General features: G+C 55.8%; 1 protein-coding gene across 1 annotated transcript in view; it reads left to right on the plus strand.

The window, feature by feature from the left end:
- Positions 1 to 2,601: 2,601 nt before the first annotated feature.
- The window catches only part of LOC118228188 (zinc finger homeobox protein 3-like), a gene marked incomplete at its 5' end in the record, with an annotated part of 35,436 nt that continues 15,552 nt past the window's right edge, over positions 2,602 to 22,485 (plus strand). The window contains 3 exon segments of the mRNA XM_035419525.1: positions 2,602 to 5,710; positions 10,701 to 11,197; positions 13,792 to 13,916. Coding sequence (XP_035275416.1) covers positions 2,602 to 5,710; positions 10,701 to 11,197; positions 13,792 to 13,916 — 3,731 coding nt within the window.

Consider the following 22,485-nt stretch of genomic DNA (forward strand, 5'->3'; position numbering starts at 1 on the left):
TTTTGAACATGCTTTCCCATCCTCTGACTCTGAAGTCCTTTAAAAAAAATTTTGTTTACCGATTGAGCTACCCAGCAGCCCAAGTTTACCTTAACGGGGGTAGGATTGCCTAATTAAAGTGCTTTAATTCAGGTGAATAAAAACTTGTCAGATTTGAATTAACCCTTCATTCTGCTGACAGTGGGGAATATCAGCAGCGTTGACCTATGTGTGCAGTGAAACACATCATCAAATTGGCACAAAATGGCGGAGACCTTCACTACACATTTACTGTAAAAACCGGCAACTGAGAGCTCTTCGCTTCTCTCCATGAAAGCTTTTGGGTGATTTTTCGTTCCAGGCTGCCTCACACAATATCTTTTCAAAATCAAGCTCCCTATCAAATTATCAAAATTCTATCTGTGCCACTGATACACTCCATTTACAAAATGATTTTCGGGAATTAATTGACTTGTTGTAATTAGCAAAATAGCGAGCGAGAGAGAAAACAATAAAAACAGATAATATAAAAGATAAAAGGCTTGTGTGTGTGTGTGTGTGTGTCTGCGTGCCAGTTGGTGCATACACGTGTGTATCTGAGTGTTTGTGTGTGTGTTTGTGTGTGCACACGTGCCTGTTCATGCATGCACGTGTGTGTGCGTGCATGTGCATTGGTGTGTCTGTGTCTGTGTCTGTGTGTGTGTGTCTGTGTCTTTGTCTGTGTGTGTGTCTGTCTCTGAGTGTCTGAGTGTGTGTGTGTGCATGCGCAGTGTGTGTGCGTGTGTGTGCATGCGCAGTGTGTGTGCGTGTGTGTGCATGTGCAGTGTGTGGGTGTGTGTGTGCGTGCGTGTGCGTCTGTGCATGTGCAGTGTGTGTGTGTGTGTGTGTGTGTGTGTGCATGCATGTGCAGTGTGTGTGTGTGTGTGTGTGTGTGTGTGCATGTTCAGTGTGTACGCGTGTGTCTGTGTGCACACACACCCATGCGCTGCTCCTGATATTTGCATGCGTAAGTAAACGAGCAGGTAAATGAAGCCGCGCGGCGGGGCTAGCGCTAGCGCTAATCGGACGGGCTGCGGTGCGGAGCGGTTGCCGGGAAACTTGGCTCATGTAATATTCAGCAGCAGCAGCCGGAGGAGGAGGAGCAGGAGGAGGAGGAGGAGGAGGAGGAGGAGGAGGTGAAAGGCCGGGCCGGAGTTATCGGTTTCAGGTCCGCTCGCCTGCCCGCCCTCCTGCCTGCCGTCCAATCAGTGCAGCCCAGCGTGCGTGTGATCCAGCGATTAGCTCAGCCTGTTCTGCGTGTGTCCTGCCGTCTCCGGGCCCCCGCTGGACCGGGGGGTTCACTAACGGGGGAGCGCCGGAACATTCCGCCGAATCGCCGTCCCGCACCGCACTGTCCCGCACCGTCCCGCGGGGGGGGGGGGAGCGTCTCAGACACGCGGCTTTCGGGCGGCTGGCGCGAGCAGAGCCAATCAGCACACACGTCTGAGTTTCAGTCTCGGCCCCGACATTACCCTGCGCTGTTTATTTACTTGTGTTTAGGGGTCCTGACTTGTGTGTGTGTGTGTGTCTGTGTGTATTCATATTAATTGTGGCTAATTAATGTAACAAACGAGTGGGAATTAGATGTATCAATTACCTAATTTCATGTTTGTCCAGCATTGATTTGTCTTTAAAAAAAAAAAAAAGTGACTCAGGAATGTTACGCAGTTCTCAGCTGTGCAAGTGTTCATTGAGCTGTAGTGTACACTACAGATGCCCCAGGCCCTCAGTCGAATGTAGAGACCATGTCTTTATGAGTGTACCCTGACCAGTGGAAATAATAAATAAAAAACAGGAGAAGTTGTCATTTGATGATGGTGTACGGTACAGCAGAACCTATGTGCATGTGCAGCATTCTCTTTACAATTACCTGCTATTGCTTTAATTAAGGCGGTGCTTCTGTAACTGAGACGACGGTCTCTGCTGTGCTCTCACCTCATTCCTCTTTCTCTCTCGCTCTCTCTGTCTTTTCTCTGTCTCCTTCTCCCTCTCTCCCTCTCCGCCACTTTCTCTCTTTGTCTGTTTCCCATTTCCCAATTCCTCCATCTCTGTATCACTATTTGTTTTTTTTTGTTGTTTTTTTTGCTCCTTGGTTCTTCAGTGTTTTTTTTTTTAATTCCTGGTTTAAGTAAAGGGGGGGGGTCACGGATGGGACAGAGGAGTGAAGGGTGGGGTTTGTTTTTGTATGCGTTTAATAAGATTTGCTGTTATGTGTCTGCAGAGTGTTTTGTGTTTAATAAAAGGGAATTAAAAAGGACCCCCCTCCTCTCTCCCCCCACCCCCTCCTCCCCCCCCTCTCTCCAGGCCTGGATGCGATGAGCGCCTCATGCGGGCATCAGCATGGAACGCTGTGAGTCTCCCGCCGTTTCTGGGACTGACGATGGGCTCGCCTCCGCCTCCCAGCCGCCGCCGCCGCCGCCGCAGGACCGCCCCGACGCACAGGCCCCTCCCCCCAGCGGCCAGGCCCCTCCCCCGGAGCCCCTGTCGCTGTCCGCGCCCTACCCCGCCCGCCTCCAGGCCGCCCGCGCCACGCCCCACCGCGAGGGCGTGAGGACCCGAACCCCGCCCTCCTCCGCCCCCGGCGGCGACGATGGCCCCCGGCGACAGAAGACCAGGCGGGAGGGGCTGGAGGAGAAGGAGGCGGAGGAGGAGGAGGACGTCGAGAAGGCGGTAGAGGAGGAGGAAGGGGGCAGCTGCGGAGAGGAGGAGGAGGAGGAAGAGGAGGAGGAGGAGGATGAAGACTTGGACGACTTGGACGGGATGGAGATGGACAGCTGCTTCCCGAGCCTGCAGCCCTTCACGGGGCTGCCCCTGGCCCCGGGGGGCGGGGCCATGCCCACCCTCCTGCGGCAGCAGCGGGTACGACGGGCGGCGCTCGCCGAGAGCGGGGGCGAGGACGGAGAGGAGGAAGAGGAGGAGGACGAGGTGGAGGAAGAGGAGGAGGACGAGGACAGCGCCGACGTGGAGAACCTGGCCGGAGAGATCGTCTACCAGCCGGACGGCTCGGCCTACATCGTGGAGAGCCTCAGTCAGCTCATCCAAAGCGGGGGGGGCTCGGCCCCCGGGCTGCTCCCCCAAAACTCCCTCCCCGCCTCGGGCCGGACGGGCGACCCCGCCGGGAACTCCTCTTCCTCCTCCTCATCCTCATCCTCTTCCTCTTCCTCGGTGTACCCCCAGATCATCAACACGTTCCACATAGCCTCCTCCTTCAGGAAGTGGTTCGGCCCCTCAGACCAAGGTTTCCCCAATACCTCAGCCCTGGCAGGCCCCAGCCCTGTCCTGCACAGTTTCCGCGTCTTCGACGTGCGGCACAAAAGCAACAAGGATTACCTGAACAGCGACGGGTCTGCCAAGAGGTCCTGCGTATCCAAAGATGTTCCCAACAACGTGGATTTCTCCAAATTCGACGGGCTGGCCCTCTACGGCAAGGGCAAGCCCATCCTCATGTGTTTCCTGTGCAAGCTGTCCTTCGGCTTCGCCCGCTCCTTCGCCACCCACGCCGTGCACGACCACCGCATGACCCTGAGCGAGGAGGAGCGCCGTCTCCTGGGCAACGGGCACGCCTCCGCCATCATCCAGGGCATCGGGAAGGACAAGGAGCCCCTCATCAGCTTCCTGGAACCAAAAAACAAGAGCTCCCCCGCCCCGCCCGCCCCCCCGCCCCTCGGCTCGGGGCAGAGCTTCTACGGGACGTTCAGCGGCGTGCACCTGGACGCGGGGGCCGGGGACGGGGGCGGCGGTGGAGGAGGGGGGGGAGGAGGAGAGAGGAACGAGTCCCTCTCAAGCAAAGACTCAGATTCGGGCTCCCAGCCGGGACCCCTGGGCTCCCTCCTGACTGTGGGGGGGTCGCCCTCCCGAAGCTCAGCCCCGGGCCCTGCCAAAGACTCCAGCACCCTGTCCCAGCAGGGAGGGAGAGCAGAGGGGCCCGCGGGCACTGAGGGCCCCCGCGTGGGGGACAGCCCGGAGCGGACCGGGCTGGGGGACGTGGCCAAGCAGCTCTCGCCCCGAGCGGGGGTGGGCTCGGAGGCAGAGGAAGAACTGTTACTGGAGGAGGAGGAGGAGGAGGAGGAAGACGACGATGAAGAAGAAGAAGGTGGCGCCGCGGCGTTGGTGGCTCGCGGCGACGGAGATGGGGGGGAAGCGGCCGTCTCAAACCAAAGCATTTCCAAATCTCCTTTATCAGCGCCCGGTGCTCTCCGGCCTTCCGCCAGCCCCGCCCCCACCCCCACCCCCACCCCGCCCTTCGCCCCCGCCCTGCCGTCGGAAGGGGGCGTGGGCACGGACGGCGGGGGACGGAGCGCTGAGCTCCCTCTGAGCTTTAACTGCCAGGGGCCCGGGGTCCCCACGGCAACCTCGGCGGCGGGGGTGGCGTCCGTCGAAAGAGGGGGCGGGGACAACGACGACGACGATGACGCCGAAGGACCCCGCCCGGCCTGCGCCTCCAACGGCTCCTCCCCCTCCCCCGCGCCCGGCGGCGCGGCCGCCGACGAAAGTGCCAATCGAGACAGTGCCACAGCTCCTGAACCAAACGAAGGCCCGGCCGACGCGGAGGACGAGGGCGGGGCCCTCCTGCACCACCACCACCACCTGCACCACCTCCACCACCACCACCTGCACCACCACCACCTGCACCCCTCGCCGCACGCCCACGGCCACTCGCACCCGCACCCGGGCACGCCCTGCGACCTGGCGGGCGCGGGCGAGTGCCCGCAGAGCCTGGCGGGGCTGGGGGCGGGGCTGGGGGCGGGCGCGGCCAGCGGCGTGGAGTGCCCCAAGTGCGACACCGTGCTGGGCTCCTCCCGCTCCCTGGGCGGTCACATGACCATGATGCACTCGCGCAACTCCTGCAAGACGCTCAAGTGTCCCAAGTGCAACTGGCACTACAAGTACCAGCAGACCCTGGAGGCCCACATGAAGGAGAAGCACCCGGACTCGGGGGGCTCCTGCGCCTTCTGCAGCAGCGGCCAGAGCCACCCCCGCCTGGCCCGGGGCGAGAGCTACACCTGCGGCTACAAGCCCTTCCGCTGCGAGGTCTGCAACTACTCCACCACCACCAAGGGCAACCTGAGCATCCACATGCAGTCGGACAAGCACCTGAACAACATGCAGACGCTGCAGAACGGCGGCACCGTGCCCTCCACCGACCCCGTGTTCGGCCACACCCCCGGGGGCGGGGCCGGCGCGGTGCCCGTCCCCCCCGCCGCGCAGGCCGCCGCCCACCACCCGGGCCACGGGCACGGTCACGGCCACGCCCACTCCCACGCCCACTCCCACCCCCACCCCCACCCGCACCCGCACCACCACCCCGCTGCCGCCCAGTCCGCCCCCCACTCGGGCGGGGCCTGCGGGGCCCCCTCCCCCCCCACCAAGCCAAAAAGCAAGCCCACGTGGCGCTGCGAGGTGTGCGACTACGAGACCAACGTGGCCCGCAACCTGCGCATCCACATGACCAGCGAGAAGCACATGCACAACATGATGCTCCTGCAGCAGAACGTGACGCAGATGCAGCACGGCCGCCTGGGCCTGGGGGGGCTGCCCCCGCCCTCCGAGGCCGAGCTCTACCAGTACTACCTGGCCCAGAACATGAGCCTCCCCCCGGGCCTCAAGATGGACCCCGCCTCGGCCGACGCCCAGTACCTGCTCGGGGGCTTCCACCTGGACCCCGGCATGGCGGCCATGGGCTCCGCCCTCGGTGAGACCACCCTCCCCCACCCCCCGCCCAGTTTTCGGCAGTACTGCAGCCCCCCCCCCCGGGCCCAGTGCTCGGGGCAGAGGGAACGCCCTCTCTGACCTCAGTTCAGCTGGAGTTCAGCAGGGCGGAGTCTCTCCCGGCTTCGCTGCCAGCTGTTTATTTCCAAAAGCCCAGCTGTGTTTGATTTGAGCAAAAATAAATAACGTGTAGTCTGAGGCAGGAAGAAAAGAAAAAAAACAGAAATACAATAGCGCTTGTGTGAGCTTGCCCCCGTCCACACATGATAAAGTTTTTCTTTTGAATTCTGCTCTGCCAGACCTTGGCAGCTTTTTTAAATTTTTATTTTGTGGATTTGAAATTATTCCTGACGCTCATTGTCATGGTGAGGACTGAGCAGGCCCACCTTACGCAGTTCCAACAGATGGGAGCCCCATTTTCCTGCCACCATTGGGGGGGGGGGGGTCTTGCCTGTTCATGCCCCTTTTCTGTGTTCATACTGAACCAGCAGGACGCCGAGGGCATCAGGAGGTCAAAGGTTAATGAGTCCAGAGCACATGAGGCCTTTTTCTCTCTCCCTCTCCCTCTCATTTTCTCTCCCTCTCGCTCTTCCTCTGTCCCTCCCTCTTGTTCTCTCTCTCTCTCCACTCCCACTGGCTGCCCCAGGGCATGCCTGGCCTACTGAACTCTGCGAGGTTTCTTTTGTTGGCAGTAGCAGAGAGAGAGAGGGAGAGAGAAAATGAGTGGGGACAATTTAAAGGAGAAGAGCCTTGATGAGAGAGACCAACCCCCCCCCCCCACTTGGAGACACTTCAAACTGGATGGGTGGGGGTGTGGTTTCCAGACCCCGCCTCTTCTCAGCTGTTCTCTGCTGTGCTGTGGAAGTGGCTCCATTTGTCCCTGTAACACGGCTGTCTTTGCTCTGAGAATAGAGGCTGCTCTGAGAATAGAGGCTGCTCTGAGACTAGAGGCTGCTCTGAGAATAGAGGCTGCTCTGAGAATAGAGACCAGCCCTGAGAATAGAGGCTGCTCTGAGAATAGAGACCAGCCCTGAGAATAGAGGCCTGCTCTGAGACTAGAGGCTGCTCTGAGAATAGAGGCTGCTCTGAGAATAGAGACCAGCCCTGAGAATAGAGGCTGCTCTGAGAATAGAGACCAGCCCTGAGAATAGAGGCCTGCTCTGACAATAGAGGACACACACGCGCACGCACATGCACACACACACACACACACACACTCAGACACATACATGCACAGGCCCACACACACACTCACACATGCTCAGAGACACACGCACACACACACTCAGAGACAGACACACACACGCACACACACACTCTCTCTCCTCACAGGAGGACGCGGCGTCGTTATTCCAGGGAGGGGCTGTGTATGTGGGTCACGGCGGCCGTGGCGGTATCGTCCCGCGGTAGCCGGGGCGACGGGGCCGGCCGGCGCTGATGGAGTGCCGTGTGCACTCGCGTCCTCGGGCCTCCCGCCAAACATGGCCGCCGCTAGCGTCATATTCCCTCACCGCCGCTTCTTCTCACCCTCTCCTCCCTCCTCCCCCCCAAAAAACTTGGTAATTGCAGCTATAAATTTTATCTGGGTCTGAAAAAGGGGAGGGCGGAGTGAGTGGATGTGGGGCCTCTGCGGGCCGGCTACAAGCCCGAGGTTCACGCAGGCTTGTGTCGAGCGGTCGCCAGTTCAGAGACGCAAGGGGGGTTGATCGCTGTGACGAATGTTTTTTTTTTTTTATCCTGCTGCCATCTGGCTCATTTTGAGTGCAGAGGAACGCCGAGCGAGCGCGTCGTAGAGAGGCACCCACACGCCTGCAGCTGGGCCTGAACAGGCTGCGGTCGTCACGCACACACACACACACGCGTGCGTACACACACACACACACACACACGCGTGCGTACACACACACACACATGCATGCTCACACACACACACGCATCCGTGCTCACACACACACACACACACACACACGCGTACACACACACACACACACGCACGCGCACGCACACACACACACACACACATGCATGCTCACACACACACACACGCATCCGTGCTCACACACACAGACACACACACAGACACACACACACGTACACACACAATTACACACGCAGGTGCCCAGGCAAACACTCGTGCACAAGTTTCTAGAGCCTTCCATCTTTGGAATGCTACATCCTGCCACTCTCCCTGCCATGCTGCCGCCTCGCACCACCACTTCACTGCAAAAAAAATAAAATAAGTATTTTAGTCTTATATTTAGACCTAAAATGTTGTTTAAATTACTCTTTTTTTGCTAAATAAGACATAAAATATTGCCAATGAGGTGAGACGGTTTGACTCATTTCAAGATTCACCTACGGGCTGAGAAAAGTTCTCATGTCAAGGAAACAGTAACTGTAAAACAAGCTAATATTTTATATCTTAAAAAAAGATATTGAGACTCAGTGTGCTGTAGGACTAAAATACTCATCAGGACTTTTTTACTTGTCCTATTTGACTGCTCAGGGGTGCCCAGTTGATAACAGACCTTGAACCGGCTGGAGCTCGCAGTTTTACCCAGAATGCTCTGCTCCGTTGCGGCGCGGGCTGGACTGGGGAGGCTTCAGGCTTGTGCCCTTTTGTACAGCCTTGCCCGGCTTTGCCGTCCGCTACGCCTCCCCAGTACCGCCACACCTGGGAAAGACTGTTCCGGAAATCCTGCGAAAGCCGGTGAACTTCGCCCAGCTTCACATAAACCCGCTTTATACACCTCACACTTAAACCTCCAGATTATGTGCAACCCTCGCTTTTTTTCTTCTTTTCTTTTGCGCATTAAAGAATATTTTCCCCCAGATTTATATAAACCTTTCAGCTGAAGTGCTCCAGCCTTTACTGCGTTATAGATCTTGTTGGAGCGGGAAGCACCGGAGTTCTGTATTTCTTCCTTTTGTCGTATCTCAGCGCTGAAAAAGACGGACAGGAAGTCAGTCATAATCTTGAAGGATTACCGTATTCCCTCGCCTGCAGGAACCGAAGCCTACACACCCGGCTAAGAGGCCGAACCGATTCATGGACATCTATCCAGGCTTTCTGACACGAGGAGTTTAAACTCCTGTGTGGGGGCACTGAGTCCACAGCCCAGCTCGAGATCCCTGTGTGTGTGTGTGTGTGTGTGTGTGTGTGTGTGTGTGTGTGTGTGTGTGTGTGTGAGTGTGAGTGTGAGTGTGAGTGTGAGTGTGAGTGTGAGTGTGAGTGTGAGTGTGAGTGTGAGTGTGAGTGTGAGTGTGAGTGTGAGTGTGAGCATGTGAGTGCATGCGTGTGTGTTTGCAGATGTGCGAGTGGGAGTGAGAGAGAGAGAGAGAGAGGAGAGAGAGGGAGAGTGAGAGTGACAGAGAGACCAGGAGATTGAGGGAGAAAGAGAGAGAGCAGGAGAGTGAGGGAGAGAGGGAGTGAGAGAGAGGAGAAAGTGAGAGAGAGTGAGAGAGAGAGAGAGAGAGAGCAGGAGGAGGAGAGCAGGGAGGCGTTAGGCGTAGCTCTGCAGTAGCGGGTGATCTGAGGGCTCAGCAGAGCTCCTGGTCTCCAGGCTGTTGGAGCTCAGGTAATGGAGGAGGGCCTGACTGCGGCCTGCGTACCGCGGCAGTGAGTAAGAGTCATGCTGCTGGAGTTCATTCAGCGCCGAGCCAGACGGGGTCAGCCGCCGCCCAGAGCAGAGATCAGCGAGCAGAGGCGCTAACTCCCAGCACACCCTGCTCCTTCCCATCATCCCCTCTGCTCCAACTCTCAGACTCTCTCCTGCTCCTTTTTCAGACGGACAGAATCTGGCCTGAGTTTGCTACGCCGGATTAGTCGGGCAGGCGTCTATTGATTTAGCGGCGATTTGGGCCGGGAAGACTCCAAAAAGGGGGGCGGGGGGGGGTGGGGTCGGCAGGGCGGGGAGGTGCGGATTGTTCTTAAACAGAAAAGGCTGGCTTGGATTTGCAGCAGGACGGGAAGCTTGGAAACGCTCCGCATCTCCACCGTAATGAAGCGACCTGCCTTTTGGTCTTCTGGAGTTGATTTAGCGCGCGGCTGCGACTCCGAAACCGGCCAGGGACGGGACGGGACGGGACGGGACGGGGTGTAAATCCGTCCTCCCGCGGGGCGAGGGGTCTGGTCCCGCGAGGAGCCAAAGCTTTTCTCTTTCTCCCGGCTCGAAGGAGGAGGAGGAGTAATCTTGATTTGATAAAATTAGGAGCGTAAATACAGGGGCCTGCTCACCGTCCTCAGGGGGATGTTGGAACCAGGGAGCGGAGCGTTCCTCTGCTCAGAGCTCCAACCCAACACCTTTCAGTTTTTTGGGATTTTTTTTTTGTCCTTGGGAATTTCCTACCCTCAGGGAGGATCACACAGAGACATTTTTAGCAGTGCGCTGACCCCCCTTTGCCCCCCCCTTTGAAACTGACTCTTCCAGCCCAAATTCTGAACATTAAAGGAGATATATTACCAGAAATCCCTTAAATATATAGTGCAAACTAGAACGCAAAAATGAAAATGCAAAAATGTGCTGAACACATAAGTAACTAATTATTGTGTGTGTGCGTGGTTTCTCTCTCTCTCTCTATGTGTATGTATGTGCGGTTTCTCTCTCTCTCTCTATGTGTATGTATGTGCGGTTTCTCTCTTTCTCTCTGTCTCTCTCGCTCTCTCTGTATATGTATGCGTGGTTTCTTATTCTTTCTCTCATCTCTCTCTCTCTGTGTGCATGCTCTCTTTCTCTCTGTATGCTCTCTTTCTCTCACTCTCTCTGTGCATGCTCTCTCTCTCTCTTATCTCTCTCTCCCCCTCTGCATGCACTCTCTCTCTCTCTGTGTGCATGCACTCTCTCTCTCTCTCTGTGTGTGCATGCTCTCTCTCTCTCTCTCTCTGTGTGCATGCTCTCTCTCTCTCTCTCTGTGTGCATGCTCTCTCTCTCTCTCTGTCTGTGTGGATGCGCTCTCTCTCTCTCTCTCCCTAGTCGGAGGGGACATCCCCGTGGACCTGCGGCTGGGCGGCGGCCAGCTGGTGTCGGAGGAGCTGATGACCCTGGGGGAGAGCCTGTCCCAGACCAGCGACCCCTCCCTCAAGCTCTTCCAGTGCGCCGTGTGCAACCGCTTCACCACCGACAACCTGGACGTGCTGGGCCTGCACATGGGGGCGGAGCGCAGCCTGCCGGAGGAGGAGTGGCGGGCGGCGGCGGGCGACTCCCACCAGTGCAAGCTGTGCCGCTACACCACGCAGCTCAAGGCCAACTTCCAGCTGCACTGCAAGACGGACAAGCACGTGCAGAAGTACCAGCTGGTGGCGCACATCAAGGAGGGGGGCAAGGGCAACGAGTGGCGCCTCAAGTGCGTCGCCATCGGCAACCCCGTCCACCTGAAGTGCAACGCCTGCGACTACTACACCAACAGCCTGGAGAAGCTGCGGCTGCACACAGTCAACTCCCGCCACGAGGCCAGCCTCAAGCTCTACAAGGTGAGCGCCCCCCCCCCCGCGCGACCCTTCACCTTTCACCCCACTCGACCCCCAGACCAGGGGCTACTCTGTCTCCTGCAATTCAAATGATGCGAGTTAATCCGCCAGAGTCCAGCGAAGGCCTTTGGGTGTCCGTTAGGCTGTTAAGTTTTATTTGGCTGGTATTTCTCACCGTGGTTACGCCAGGAACCCTTGAAATGAGTCGTGTGACACACGGACCCACGTAGGTAATCCCCCCCCCCCCCCCCCCCCCCCGTAGTCACAGACACACTGCTAGAGGCCTGGTCCACTCCAAACTTACTGAACCCCCCCCCCCCCCCCCCCCCCCCCCTCACCTCATTACCTGTGATGTGGCCAGAGATGGAGTCTGCAGGTAGTGCAGTAGGACATGATTTTTGTGTTATCCGGGGTTGTGGCTGTTTGGGGTGGGGGGGCGGAGTTGGGTTTGTGACGGGGGGGGGGGGGGCGAGGGATAGGCGGAGGAGACGTGCGAAAAGACAAGCCTTCCCGCCAGCGGCCCTGGAAGCGCTGAGGCAGGCTCGCTCTCCACAGCCGTATTGATTTTTCGCTGGACCTGGAGCTTCACCCGCTCCTCTAATCATCCCATAATGGCCAACGGATGAACCCCCCCCCCCCACCCCCCCAACGAACGGCCATAAATCCAACCGCCCGCATTCCACTTACCCGCTCTCGCCCACGTGTCCGCGGCCGCTGGGTTTAGCCCAAACTGGCAACCGCGCGTGCCGGGGGGGTGGGGGTGGCGGTGGGTTCTCAGAAACGCTCCCCGGTGGAACTGCCCTCCCTCCCCCACATCTGCATGCAGGACCTCACCTTCCCCCAATTAAACATTACCTGTGCTGCGATTAAGGGGAATAAATAAATGGATTTTAATGTTTAAAAACTGCGTATTACTGTTATTTTCCAGAAATCTATAGTTAGTTTTGTGCGTCACCTTCCAGATTTTTGGACCTGCGTGCTCTGTAGTGAATTCTGAAAGGAGGGGAATGGGTGAGAGAGCCTGGTCTTTTTGGGAGAGTGTGATGGGGAAGGCCTGTTTTAGGCTAAGAGGCTGTATTTACACTGTCTTCATTGCGATGGGAGCTTCTCCTGCAGTCAGTGTGCGCTGGTGCGGCTACGTCCTGCACTTCCTGCGGAGGACACCAAGAGAGCGGCGTCGTGCTCGGCCTGGTTTTCCATCGCCGCTCCTCGAGATTTGGGCTCCTCAACGGGACAGCCCGTGGGACAGGGAGCGGGGGTGCCTCTGTGAGGAGGCTGTGGAAGCTTGGCCCGTCTGGACCCGCTGAAGAGCCCAGACGAAGACGTTCGTAACCTGTCCCAAGTTATAGCCGGGTTTTACGGGTCGGTGACACACACCGGTAATAAGTCCCTGTTTCCCGAGCCTTGGTGCTGCCGCGGCTCTCCCCTCAGACCGTATTTTGGGTTCCCCGGTCCTGCTGGATTTAAGGGCCCGGCGGGATGACCGATACGGGCCGGGAGCGTCCCAGAGGCCCCGGCGACACGATGCGGACGCCCCGCTGCCTTACGGGATTGCTGGGAAACGCGAAGGCGCGCGTTTATTTATTCCTGCCCAAAAAAAGAAATTCGATATAAATTGCTCCTTTTTCTCTCTCTGTTTTAAAAGCCTCTTGGGGGATGAAACTCGATCAGGGAGCCGGCGTAAACAGCCGTGTAAGATGTGGGAGCCCCTTGGACACGGCGGCGGCCCGGATCAGACTGGTTCGCATTAAGCAGGGTCCTTTGTGCGCGCGGCTCCATGCTAACCCAAACCTGTAATTACTGGAATTAAAAAGCGAGCTTTAAACTGAGGACTTGAGGTGGACAGGATAATTTGAGAGTCTGTGGTATGTAGCCCATATTAGGGCTTTCTAAATATACCCCCGCCCCCTGCCCCCCTCCACATCACGTATCGGAATGTTCCGAAAAGCCCCGCGATGGTGAGACCGGGAGGCGGTTACAGCGTGGACCACCGCATGGAGAGTGGCTCCGCCCCTTACCCCCCTCCCCCCCGCTCCCTCCCGCCCCGGCGCTACTGCCGACGGGCCCTGGACCCCCCCCCTCTCCCCGTCTCTGCCCCCCCCCCGCCCGGTCCTCCCCAGTGAACTTTGACCCCTGGCCGTCATGTGAGAAACCCCGCCCACTGACGGCTTTGAGGGGTTCGGCGCTCCGAGCGGCTCCCTGTGCGAGCTGGGATACACGGGAACGCCGCCCTAGTCGTCCCGGGACATCGGCTCGATCGGGGGCGGGGAGGGGGTGGCATCCCTCGCCAAGCGGGGTGCTCTCAAACTGGCGGGTCCTGCACTAAGATCGCGGTACCTCTGCCCCCGTTAGGGTGAAACGGTTCCTTACTGCACAGTGTGCTTCAAAGTAGATGAAAGCAGAACTCATATCCTCCAAGTTTTATACTTGGCCCTTAGATCAGGGGGTTTTCAACCGGTTTTGAACCCGGGACCCCGACCCAGGCTCAAAGACATCCAGGAAGCCCCCGTCAAAAGTTTAATAAGTTTTAAAAGGACTGTGGACCAAGGGGGGAGAGGTGCGGTTTGAGCTTGAGATCACAGACCCCCCCCCTACAGTACCTACGGGACCCCCCTGTGGAGAACGCAGGCCTTGGATGGACGCTGCGGGAAGTGGAACCTGGCGGTCCAGGCGAGGAGGCGTCCGACACGGTCTCAGTCTTACAGGAGACACCGCGGTCCAGGTAGGGAGGGGTGAGAGGCCAAGTCAGGGGTGCAGTCAGCAGGAAATGGGTGCGAGGAGGAGGAGGAGGAGGAGGAGTGGGGTTAGCTGGCTACCTTCCTTGTCTCGGGGGCCGGTGCGGTCTGCAGTAATTGAGATTGATTGGATGTTATTTTTCCTCTTGCAAATGTAGTCCATTAGCTTGGCACATGCATAATCAGTTTAGAGTGCAGTTAACTGAATGTAATCATGTTCCTCAGTGTCTGCTCGCACAAAATCCACTCCAGATGCAGCCCAGCCCGGCGGGGAGAGAGAGACAGAGAGGAAGAGGGAGAGAGAGAGAGAGAGAGACAGGAGAGAGAGAGACAGAGGGACAGACAGAGTGAGAGTAGAGGTAGAGAAAAACAGGCAGGCCGACAGAGAGAGGTAGAGAGAGAGAGAGACAGACAGACAAGAACAGAGAGTGAGGGAGAGAGAGGGGGAGAGGCCATCACTATCACCCGGGGAGATCTTTACCCATGAAATCCTCCCTGACCCCTCCCCTCTCCTGCCCCATTGAGCACACTGAACCGCACAAATTCTCACGCACTCCCCCCCCCCGCCCCCCCGCCCCCTGCTTCTGCAGACTGTTTACGCTGAGCGGGTCTCTGTGTTAACCGCGCGCGGGACCGGCTGTCCCCGGGACGCCGCGCTGGCATTCTGCCTCGGGACGCCGCTCGAACCCAGGGAAACCCTCCCAGCAGCCCCGGGACCACGCGGGGAAAGCGCGTCAGCTCCCCCTGTACTGGGAGACAAAGAGCGCGGCCGCGGCGCGCGTTAGCACGTTAGCCCCGCGGCGCGCGTTAGCACGTTAGCCCCGCGGCGCACTAACACACACACGCGCGGGTGAAATTCAATAGCGGAAAGCCCGCTTTTCCAGAGCGGTTTCAGACCCTGAAACGTCGTCGTGGTAACCTCTGCTTTAACGATCTCGGCGATCGGGATCGATTCCGCGTCCGTCCTGAGCATCATCAAAGCAGCCGTGATAATCATGACAAGTAGATATGGATGTCCACCAGCCTGTGGAAAATCGCTTTCATTATCAAATGATAATAATAATAATAATAATAAGAAGAAGAAGAAAAAAACAAATAACCGCGGGTAATTTGAAGTTAAATTCGCGAGGGAATGTTCAGTTGGCTGTTTGGAGCCAATCGCGTGGCTGGCACACGCCCACCAGACATCAATCAGGAGAGAGAGTGGTGGTGAGGGGGAGGGGGAGGAGGAGGGGGGGAGTTGGGGTGGAGGGGGGCGGGGTGGGGGGGGGGGGGGGCTAAGAGAGACTCATTTAGACAGAGATACTCTACTAATTATCATGGCTGGTCTGTGATTGTTCAGTAATAGCCCTCAGTGGGGAAAAAGGTTGCTGAGCTTCCAGGAAAAGCTGTGCCCTGACTTACCGGTACTGTAGTGCTAATAAAGTCTCTTCTGCAGACGCACCGATACTGTAGCACTAATATAGCCTCTGCTACACACACACCAGTACTGTAGCACTAATATAGCCTCTGCTACACACACACCAGTACTGTAGCGCTAATATAGCCTGTGCTACAGACACACCAGTACTGTAGCACTAATATAGCCTCTGCTACAGACACACCAGTACTGTAGCGCTAATATAGCCTGTGCTACAGACACACCAGTACTGTAGCACTAATATAGCCTCTGCTACAGACACACCAGTACTGTAGCACTAATATAGCCTCTGCTACACACACACCAGTACTGTAGCACTAATATAGCCTTCGCTACAGACACACCAGTACTGTAGCGCTAATATAGCCTCTGCTACAGACACACCAGTACTGTAGCACTAATATAGCCTGTGCTACAGACACACCGGTACTGTGGAGCTAATATAGCCTCTGCTACACACACACCAGTACTGTAGCACTAATATAGCCTCTGCTACAGACACGCCAGTACTGTAGCACTAATATAGCCTCTGCTACACACACACCAGTACTGTAGCACTAATATAGCCTGTGCTATAGACACACCGGTACTGTAGCACTAATATAGCCTCTGCTACACACACACCAGTACTGTAGCGCTAATATAGCCTGTGCTACAGACACACCGGTACTGTGGAGCTAATATAGCCTCTGCTACACACACACCAGTACTGTAGCACTAATAAAGTCTCTTCTGCATACGCACTGATACTGTAGCACTAATATAGCCTCTGCTACACACACACCAGTACTGTAGCACTAATATAGCCTGTGCTACAGACACACTGGTACTGTGGAGCTAATATAGCCTCTGCTACACACACACCAGTACTGTGGAGCTAATATAGCCTGTGCTACAGACACACCAGTACTGTAGCACTAATATAGCCTGTGCTACAGACACACCGGTACTGTGGAGCTAATATAGCCTCTGCTACAGACACACCAGTACTGTGGAGCTAATATAGCCTGTGCTACAGACACACCAGTACTGTAGCGCTAATATAGCCTGTACTATAGACACATCGGTACTGTAGCAGTACTGTAGCGCTAATATAGCCTCTGCTACAGACACACCGGTACTGTGGAGCTAATATAGCCTGTGCTACAGACACACCAGTACTGTAGCACTAATATAGCCTGTGCTACAGACACACCGGTACTGTGGAGCTAATATAGCTTGTGCTACAGACACACCGGTACTGTAGCACTAATATAGCCTGTGCTACAGACACACTGGTACTGTGGAGCTAATATAGCCTCTGCTACAGACACACCAGTACTGTGGAGCTAATATAGCCTGTGCTACAGACACACCAGTACTGTAGCGCTAATATAGCCTGTATTATAGACACATCGGTACTGTAGCAGTACTGTAGCGCTAATATAGCCTCTGCTACAGACACACCGGTACTGTGGAGCTAATATAGCCTATGCTACAGACACACCAGTACTGTAGCAGTAATATAGCCTCTGCTACAGACACACCGGTACTGTGGAGCTAATATAGCCTGTGCTATAGACACACCGGTACTGTAGCGCTAATATAGCCTGTGCTACAGACACACTGGTACTGTGGTGCTAATGTAGCCTGTGCTACAGACACACTGTCGACATGGTAGAGACCTGGGGGCACGTGTGTGTGCGTGCATGCATGCGTGTCTGTGTGTGTGTGTGTGTGTGTGTGTGTGTTGTATTCTGTTCGGTGGGTGACCTCTCTGCACTGAACACCCTCCACTCCTCACCCTCGTTGGCAGGCTGCCCGCTGGAGGGCTGTGGGGGTGTCTGGCCTCTGAAACAGCCCAAATGTCAGTGAGGGGCTGAGACAGGGCTGGAGGAGGGGAGGGGGAGGGGAGAAGGGAGTGGGACGTGAGCCTGATTGGCCGGGAGCACCGGAGGTGGGGTGTGGTGATGTTTTGGGGGTGGAGTCTTGAGTGGGCGAGTGAGTGGGCCCCCTCAATCTCTGGCAGTCTTCTGGAATTTCACAACTCTCACACCACCGACGCACACACACACACACACACACACACACACACTCTCACACACAAACACACACACACAACTCCCACTCCTGGCACGTCTGTCTGTAACCCGGGCCTAGTTTCGCTGCCGTTGCTGAGATTGCACCCGCAATGTGTGTGTGTGTGTGTGTGTGTGTGTGTGTGTGTTGTGTGTGTGTGTGTGTGTGTGTGTGTGTCTGTGTGTGTGTGTGTGTGTGTCTGTGTGTGTGTGTGTGTGTGTGTGTGTGTGTCTGTGTGTGTGTGTGTGTCTGTGTGTGTGTCTGTGTGTGTGTGTGTGTCTGTGTCTGTGTGTGTCTGTGTGTGTGTGTGTGTGTGTGTGTGTGTGTGTGTGTGTGTCTGGCAGAAGTAGCCGCTCAGTTGTCTGGACCCACAGGGTAGGAGCATTCAACACGACTGTTCCGTTTCATTTGCTTCATTTCATTTGGGCGCGCTAGGCTGTTTCGTGTCGGGGTACGCTGGGAGTTTGAGTTCCTGCTGCATTAATGATTGTTTGTTTTTGTTTTTTGGGCAGCTGGACGTGAGCAGACAGGCTCACTCCCGCTGGTGTGTGAGGAAGAGTCCGAACCTCTTATCCTCTGCCTGATCAGCACAGAGCGTGCGGTTATGGCGCCTGGTGTGGGGCGAGGGGGGGGTGGGGGGGTGGGTGAGGGATCATGCAGCTGACTGCGTTAGGAGTGTCTGATTGGCTGCGGGCTTGATAGTTCTCACTTACCCACAATCCCGCATTCCTACAAGCAGGGTGTGGCTACAGGGAGTGTGAAACCCTCCCATCCCCATCTTTCTCTCATTCCCTCTCTCTCTCTCTCTCTCCCTTCCTTCCCCCTCTCCTGCTCTGGAGAGGAGTAAACATGGCAACCAGCCGCTGCTCCCGGAGCAGGCAGAGACCAGCCGCTGGGTGGTCCTCTCTGCAGCCCTGTGGAAGGTTAAATATCTTCAATCCAACCAGCCTGAAAAACTAAACATGCTGCTCAGCCAAGCCTTCCTCCCTAACCTCCTGCACACACGCACACCTATACACACACACCTACACACACTCCCGCACACACCTACACACATGCACGCACGCACACACACACACACACCCCTATACATGCACGCGCGCACACACACACACACATCCCCATACATGCATGCACATGCGCACACATGCACACTCACACCTACACACACACACACACACACACATCCCTATACATGCACGCACACACACACACACGCACACACACCCCTATACATGCATGCACATGCACACACATGCACCCTCCCCCCTATACACACACACACACACCTACACGCATGCACGCACACTCACCCCTACACACACAGGCCTGACCAGGGGCTGTTTTGTATATCATCTAGATCAGTGCTGTGTCTGGGCTCCATCTTGTAAAGGTGGTGTTGGGCAGGTATCCGCCTTTCTCAGAGATAAGGGGGGGAGGGTTACTCCTCCGGGCGTGCTCGCCAAAAAAAGGAAAACAAACGAGGTAGGAGCTATATGTCAGATATCGGATCCTGATTGGTCCTTTAGGCCTGGGGTCAGAGGGCAGACTTCCTGCCTCTCACTGAGCAGGTGAGAATCCCGGCTCTTCTGGGCCGCTCTGGAGCAGGACGGTGAGAGAGGCAGGGGCCGGGCTCAGGACCAGCTCGCCGCCGTCTGCACCGCCGTTCCTTAGCGACCGCAGTTCCTTAGCGACCGCATTAGCGGCCTCAGTGCGGCTAGCGTGGAAGACTGCGCTCGATTCCCCATTCGGGACGTCCCATGACCGGCTCTCCATGCAGGAGGCGGGATAGGGGGCGGGAGGGGCGGGCGCACAGGGACCCCCGGTCTGTTTGTGTTTGGGCTGCTGAGGACCGTCCCGGGACGGATAAATTCGGGCCCGGCAAATGGGCTGTGAAGGTTTGTCATAATCAGTGGGATTCGGTCCTGTTCCCGTGTCCTGCATGTTCACACCTACATGACTAACTGTCAGGCCTGCGTTACAGTTTTAATAAAATGTATGTTTACACTTCTTGTTGCATTGATTGCACATGAGCTTAAGTTGCTCTCTGTCTGTATCTCTGTTTGTCTCTCTCTCAAATGAGCTTCATTGGCATGACGAGGAGCACTTCCATTGCCAAAGCATATTCTGACATGACAAACAGATAACAGATAAGCAATATCAAATTCAACTACGGTAAACAGGCACAGTAGAGAAAGAAAAGTGTACCGTCTAAATGACAAACACATGAAATTGGCCATGGACCATAAAGGTCTTTATTTTGTTCTACGTATTAATGTTAATTATGTCTCTCTCTGTTCTCTCAAATACATCGTATTTATATGAAGAGATCATACATACATATACACGGCCTCATGATGTCAGACATTGATCGCGGTCCAATCACAGTAGGGCCCGAATTAAACCGTTTGGCCTCTGTTCCAAAATATGGGCGTGAACCCCGCCCCCGTGGCGATGGAGGGCCATCGAAGCGTCTTATTTTTCGCCTAATTGCCGTCTGCCGCGGTCCAGGGCCCTGGCCTGGGACCCGTAAATCTGCCTGTGTTTCGGGGATGGGTGGGGTGGGGGGGCGGATGGGGGCTGGGGGCAATGTTTTCTCCAGATGTAGGCTTGAAGATTTCATCCTTTTGTAATTAAGCAGTTTGGTCCTGGGGTGTCATCTGGTTTTTATTTGGGGGGGTGGGGGGGGGGGGGGGATCTCTGGGAAGAAACCATTTCACACCTTGTTTCCTCATTATGGCTTCATTTTATTTGTATGAAAAGATGATAAATCAAGAAGAAAAATATGAAAGAACGGAAAGATGAAGGTGTTCGAATGGCTGGGTGGAAGTGGTTGATGAGGCTGGGGGGTGTTAAGTTGGGGGGGGGGGGGGGGGTCATTATGCTCACAGCCTTCAACGCCCCCCCCCCCCCTCCTCAAAACCCCTCCTCAGTGCTTTCTGACACCGATCAGCCAATCACAGCTCTGCTTCCCACCCCCTCCTGCAGTGTGCACCACCACACACTGTCACTGCCGCGTTTCTCACAGGAAATGGACTGCTCGCGAAGTCCATCAGGATCAGCAACATCCTCGCCTTCCCCCTTTTTCCACATCACCGTGACTAGTTTATCAAGGGGGAGGGGGGGGGGGTGGGTGTTTAATGATTTATTTATCTGTCCCAGGGTGCATCCACCGTAATACAGATGTGTGCTCTGTCCTCCAGGAATGAGTATACATAGTATACAGGATGAACACAGGACATGCAGCTTTTTTTTTTTTTTAAAAATAAAAAATGCCCCCCCGCCCCCACCATGGCCACTCCTCCCTCTCTCTTTCACTTCTGTGAGAAAATGAGGGGTCAACCTCTCTGAGGTGTTTTTTTTACTAGTCACAGCTGGTGAGCGGAGGTTCTGGGTGGGGGTAAGGGGGGGGGTAAAGTCTAAGCGGTTTCACACATTTGTGTTTTATAAAGCGCTTTTCAGTCGGCCCGTGTGATTTATAGAGCGGCGCTGGCGGGGTTGCGGGCCGGGGTCGGGATGACAGACGCGGTCGCTACGAGCGGCTCGCTCCCACAATCCCACGCTTCTCTCTCTCTCTCCGCGTCTTCCCTCTCCAGTTCCAGCGTCGCTTCTGAACGCCATCAATCAATATCACAACCTCAGATTGGACGCATCAAACGATTCCAACTCGCGTATTTCAAAAAGGGGGTGGGGTGGGGGGGGTGGGGGGGTGTGCGGCATAGCTGTCATGACTTTGGAATTTCCTTAATTTACACTTGTACGGTTGGAATGGTCTTGTTTGAGTAATTTAAACCATAGGAGAAGGCTGCGCTACTGCATAAATGGCTTCTCTGGGAGCCATTATGTTTTGTGCAACGCGAGGAGATTGTGCATCCAGTATGCAAATGGTTATTTAAATTATCGTTATATTAAATTAAGCGCAGGAAGGGGAGGCTGCGGCTCTTGTTGTGGACTCATGTGACCCGGGCTTTATTAAACATTTGTTGGCGCTGCTGGTGGGAGGGACTACGATTCCCAGCAGGCCCCGAGGTTTTCCGCACACGCTCAGAGCTCGGAGCTCGGTTTCTGTTCTTCAGCAGTCCAGATATGTTCCGATGGGTCTCAAACATCTCTCTATCTCTCTCTCTGTTTCTGTCTCTCTCTCTCTCTCTCTCTCTCTCTCAGTCCCTCTCTCTCTCTCTCTCTCTGTCTCTCTCTGTGTCTCTGTCTCTCTCTGTCTCTCTCTCTCTCTGTCTCTGTCTCTCTCTCTCCTTCTCTTTCTCTCCCTCCCTCCCTCTCTTCCTTACGAGCTGCATTTCCAGTATGATGCTGGTATTGTGATAGTGTTGTTGGTGGGTGTTATTTGGGAGCCTTAATCTGGCGTCTTCAGTCGAGAGTCTCGTTACGCGTCTCCTGCTTTCACGGCCGTTTATTCCAGAACGATCCGGAAAACGAGAGTGCTAGATCTCCACCGCCCTGTTTATTTCCTTTATTTTATCATTTAAAGCGAAATGCTGTTTTTTTTTCCAGCCCCTGAGTCCGGTGGGCAGCTCCGCTCAGCTCTTTCATTTAGTTCTTCTGGAAATAAATGAAAAAATGGGGTGAAAAAGTTGCTTTGAACCGGGTGGGATAATGAAACCCCAAAATGGCTGCACTTTTTATTGGGTATCGAGTGGAGTGACGGCGCTGTTCGAATTACGAGCTGAACTACGGCAAATCCATCTGAACGTGAAATGCACCCTCCTAACCGCTCAAAAATTAAAAATAAATAAATAACCAGATCGCCGCGGGACCTGGCGGGTGACACTTCTGTCGCTTTCCCGCCATTCCCCGTGTCTTCATCACCCGCGACTTCATCGCCCGCGTCTTCATCACCATCGTCTTCATCCCTCGTTCCTCGGCCCAAATGGGACTTATCATTCCATTTTCCTCCATTTAGAGGGGTTTCTGCCCGCTCTCCTCCATTCCCTGGCTTTCTTTCTGTCGCTCCTGTCACGGCGAGCCAGATGGGGGGGGGGGGCGAGGGGACGGACGTGGGGGGGGGGGGGGGGGGGGGACCCAGCGAGCGAAGCGAATCTGAAGACGAATCGGAGCGATGT

This window comes from Anguilla anguilla, chromosome 5 (genome assembly GCF_013347855.1).
Source record: "Anguilla anguilla isolate fAngAng1 chromosome 5, fAngAng1.pri, whole genome shotgun sequence".
NCBI lineage: Eukaryota > Metazoa > Chordata > Actinopteri > Anguilliformes > Anguillidae > Anguilla > Anguilla anguilla.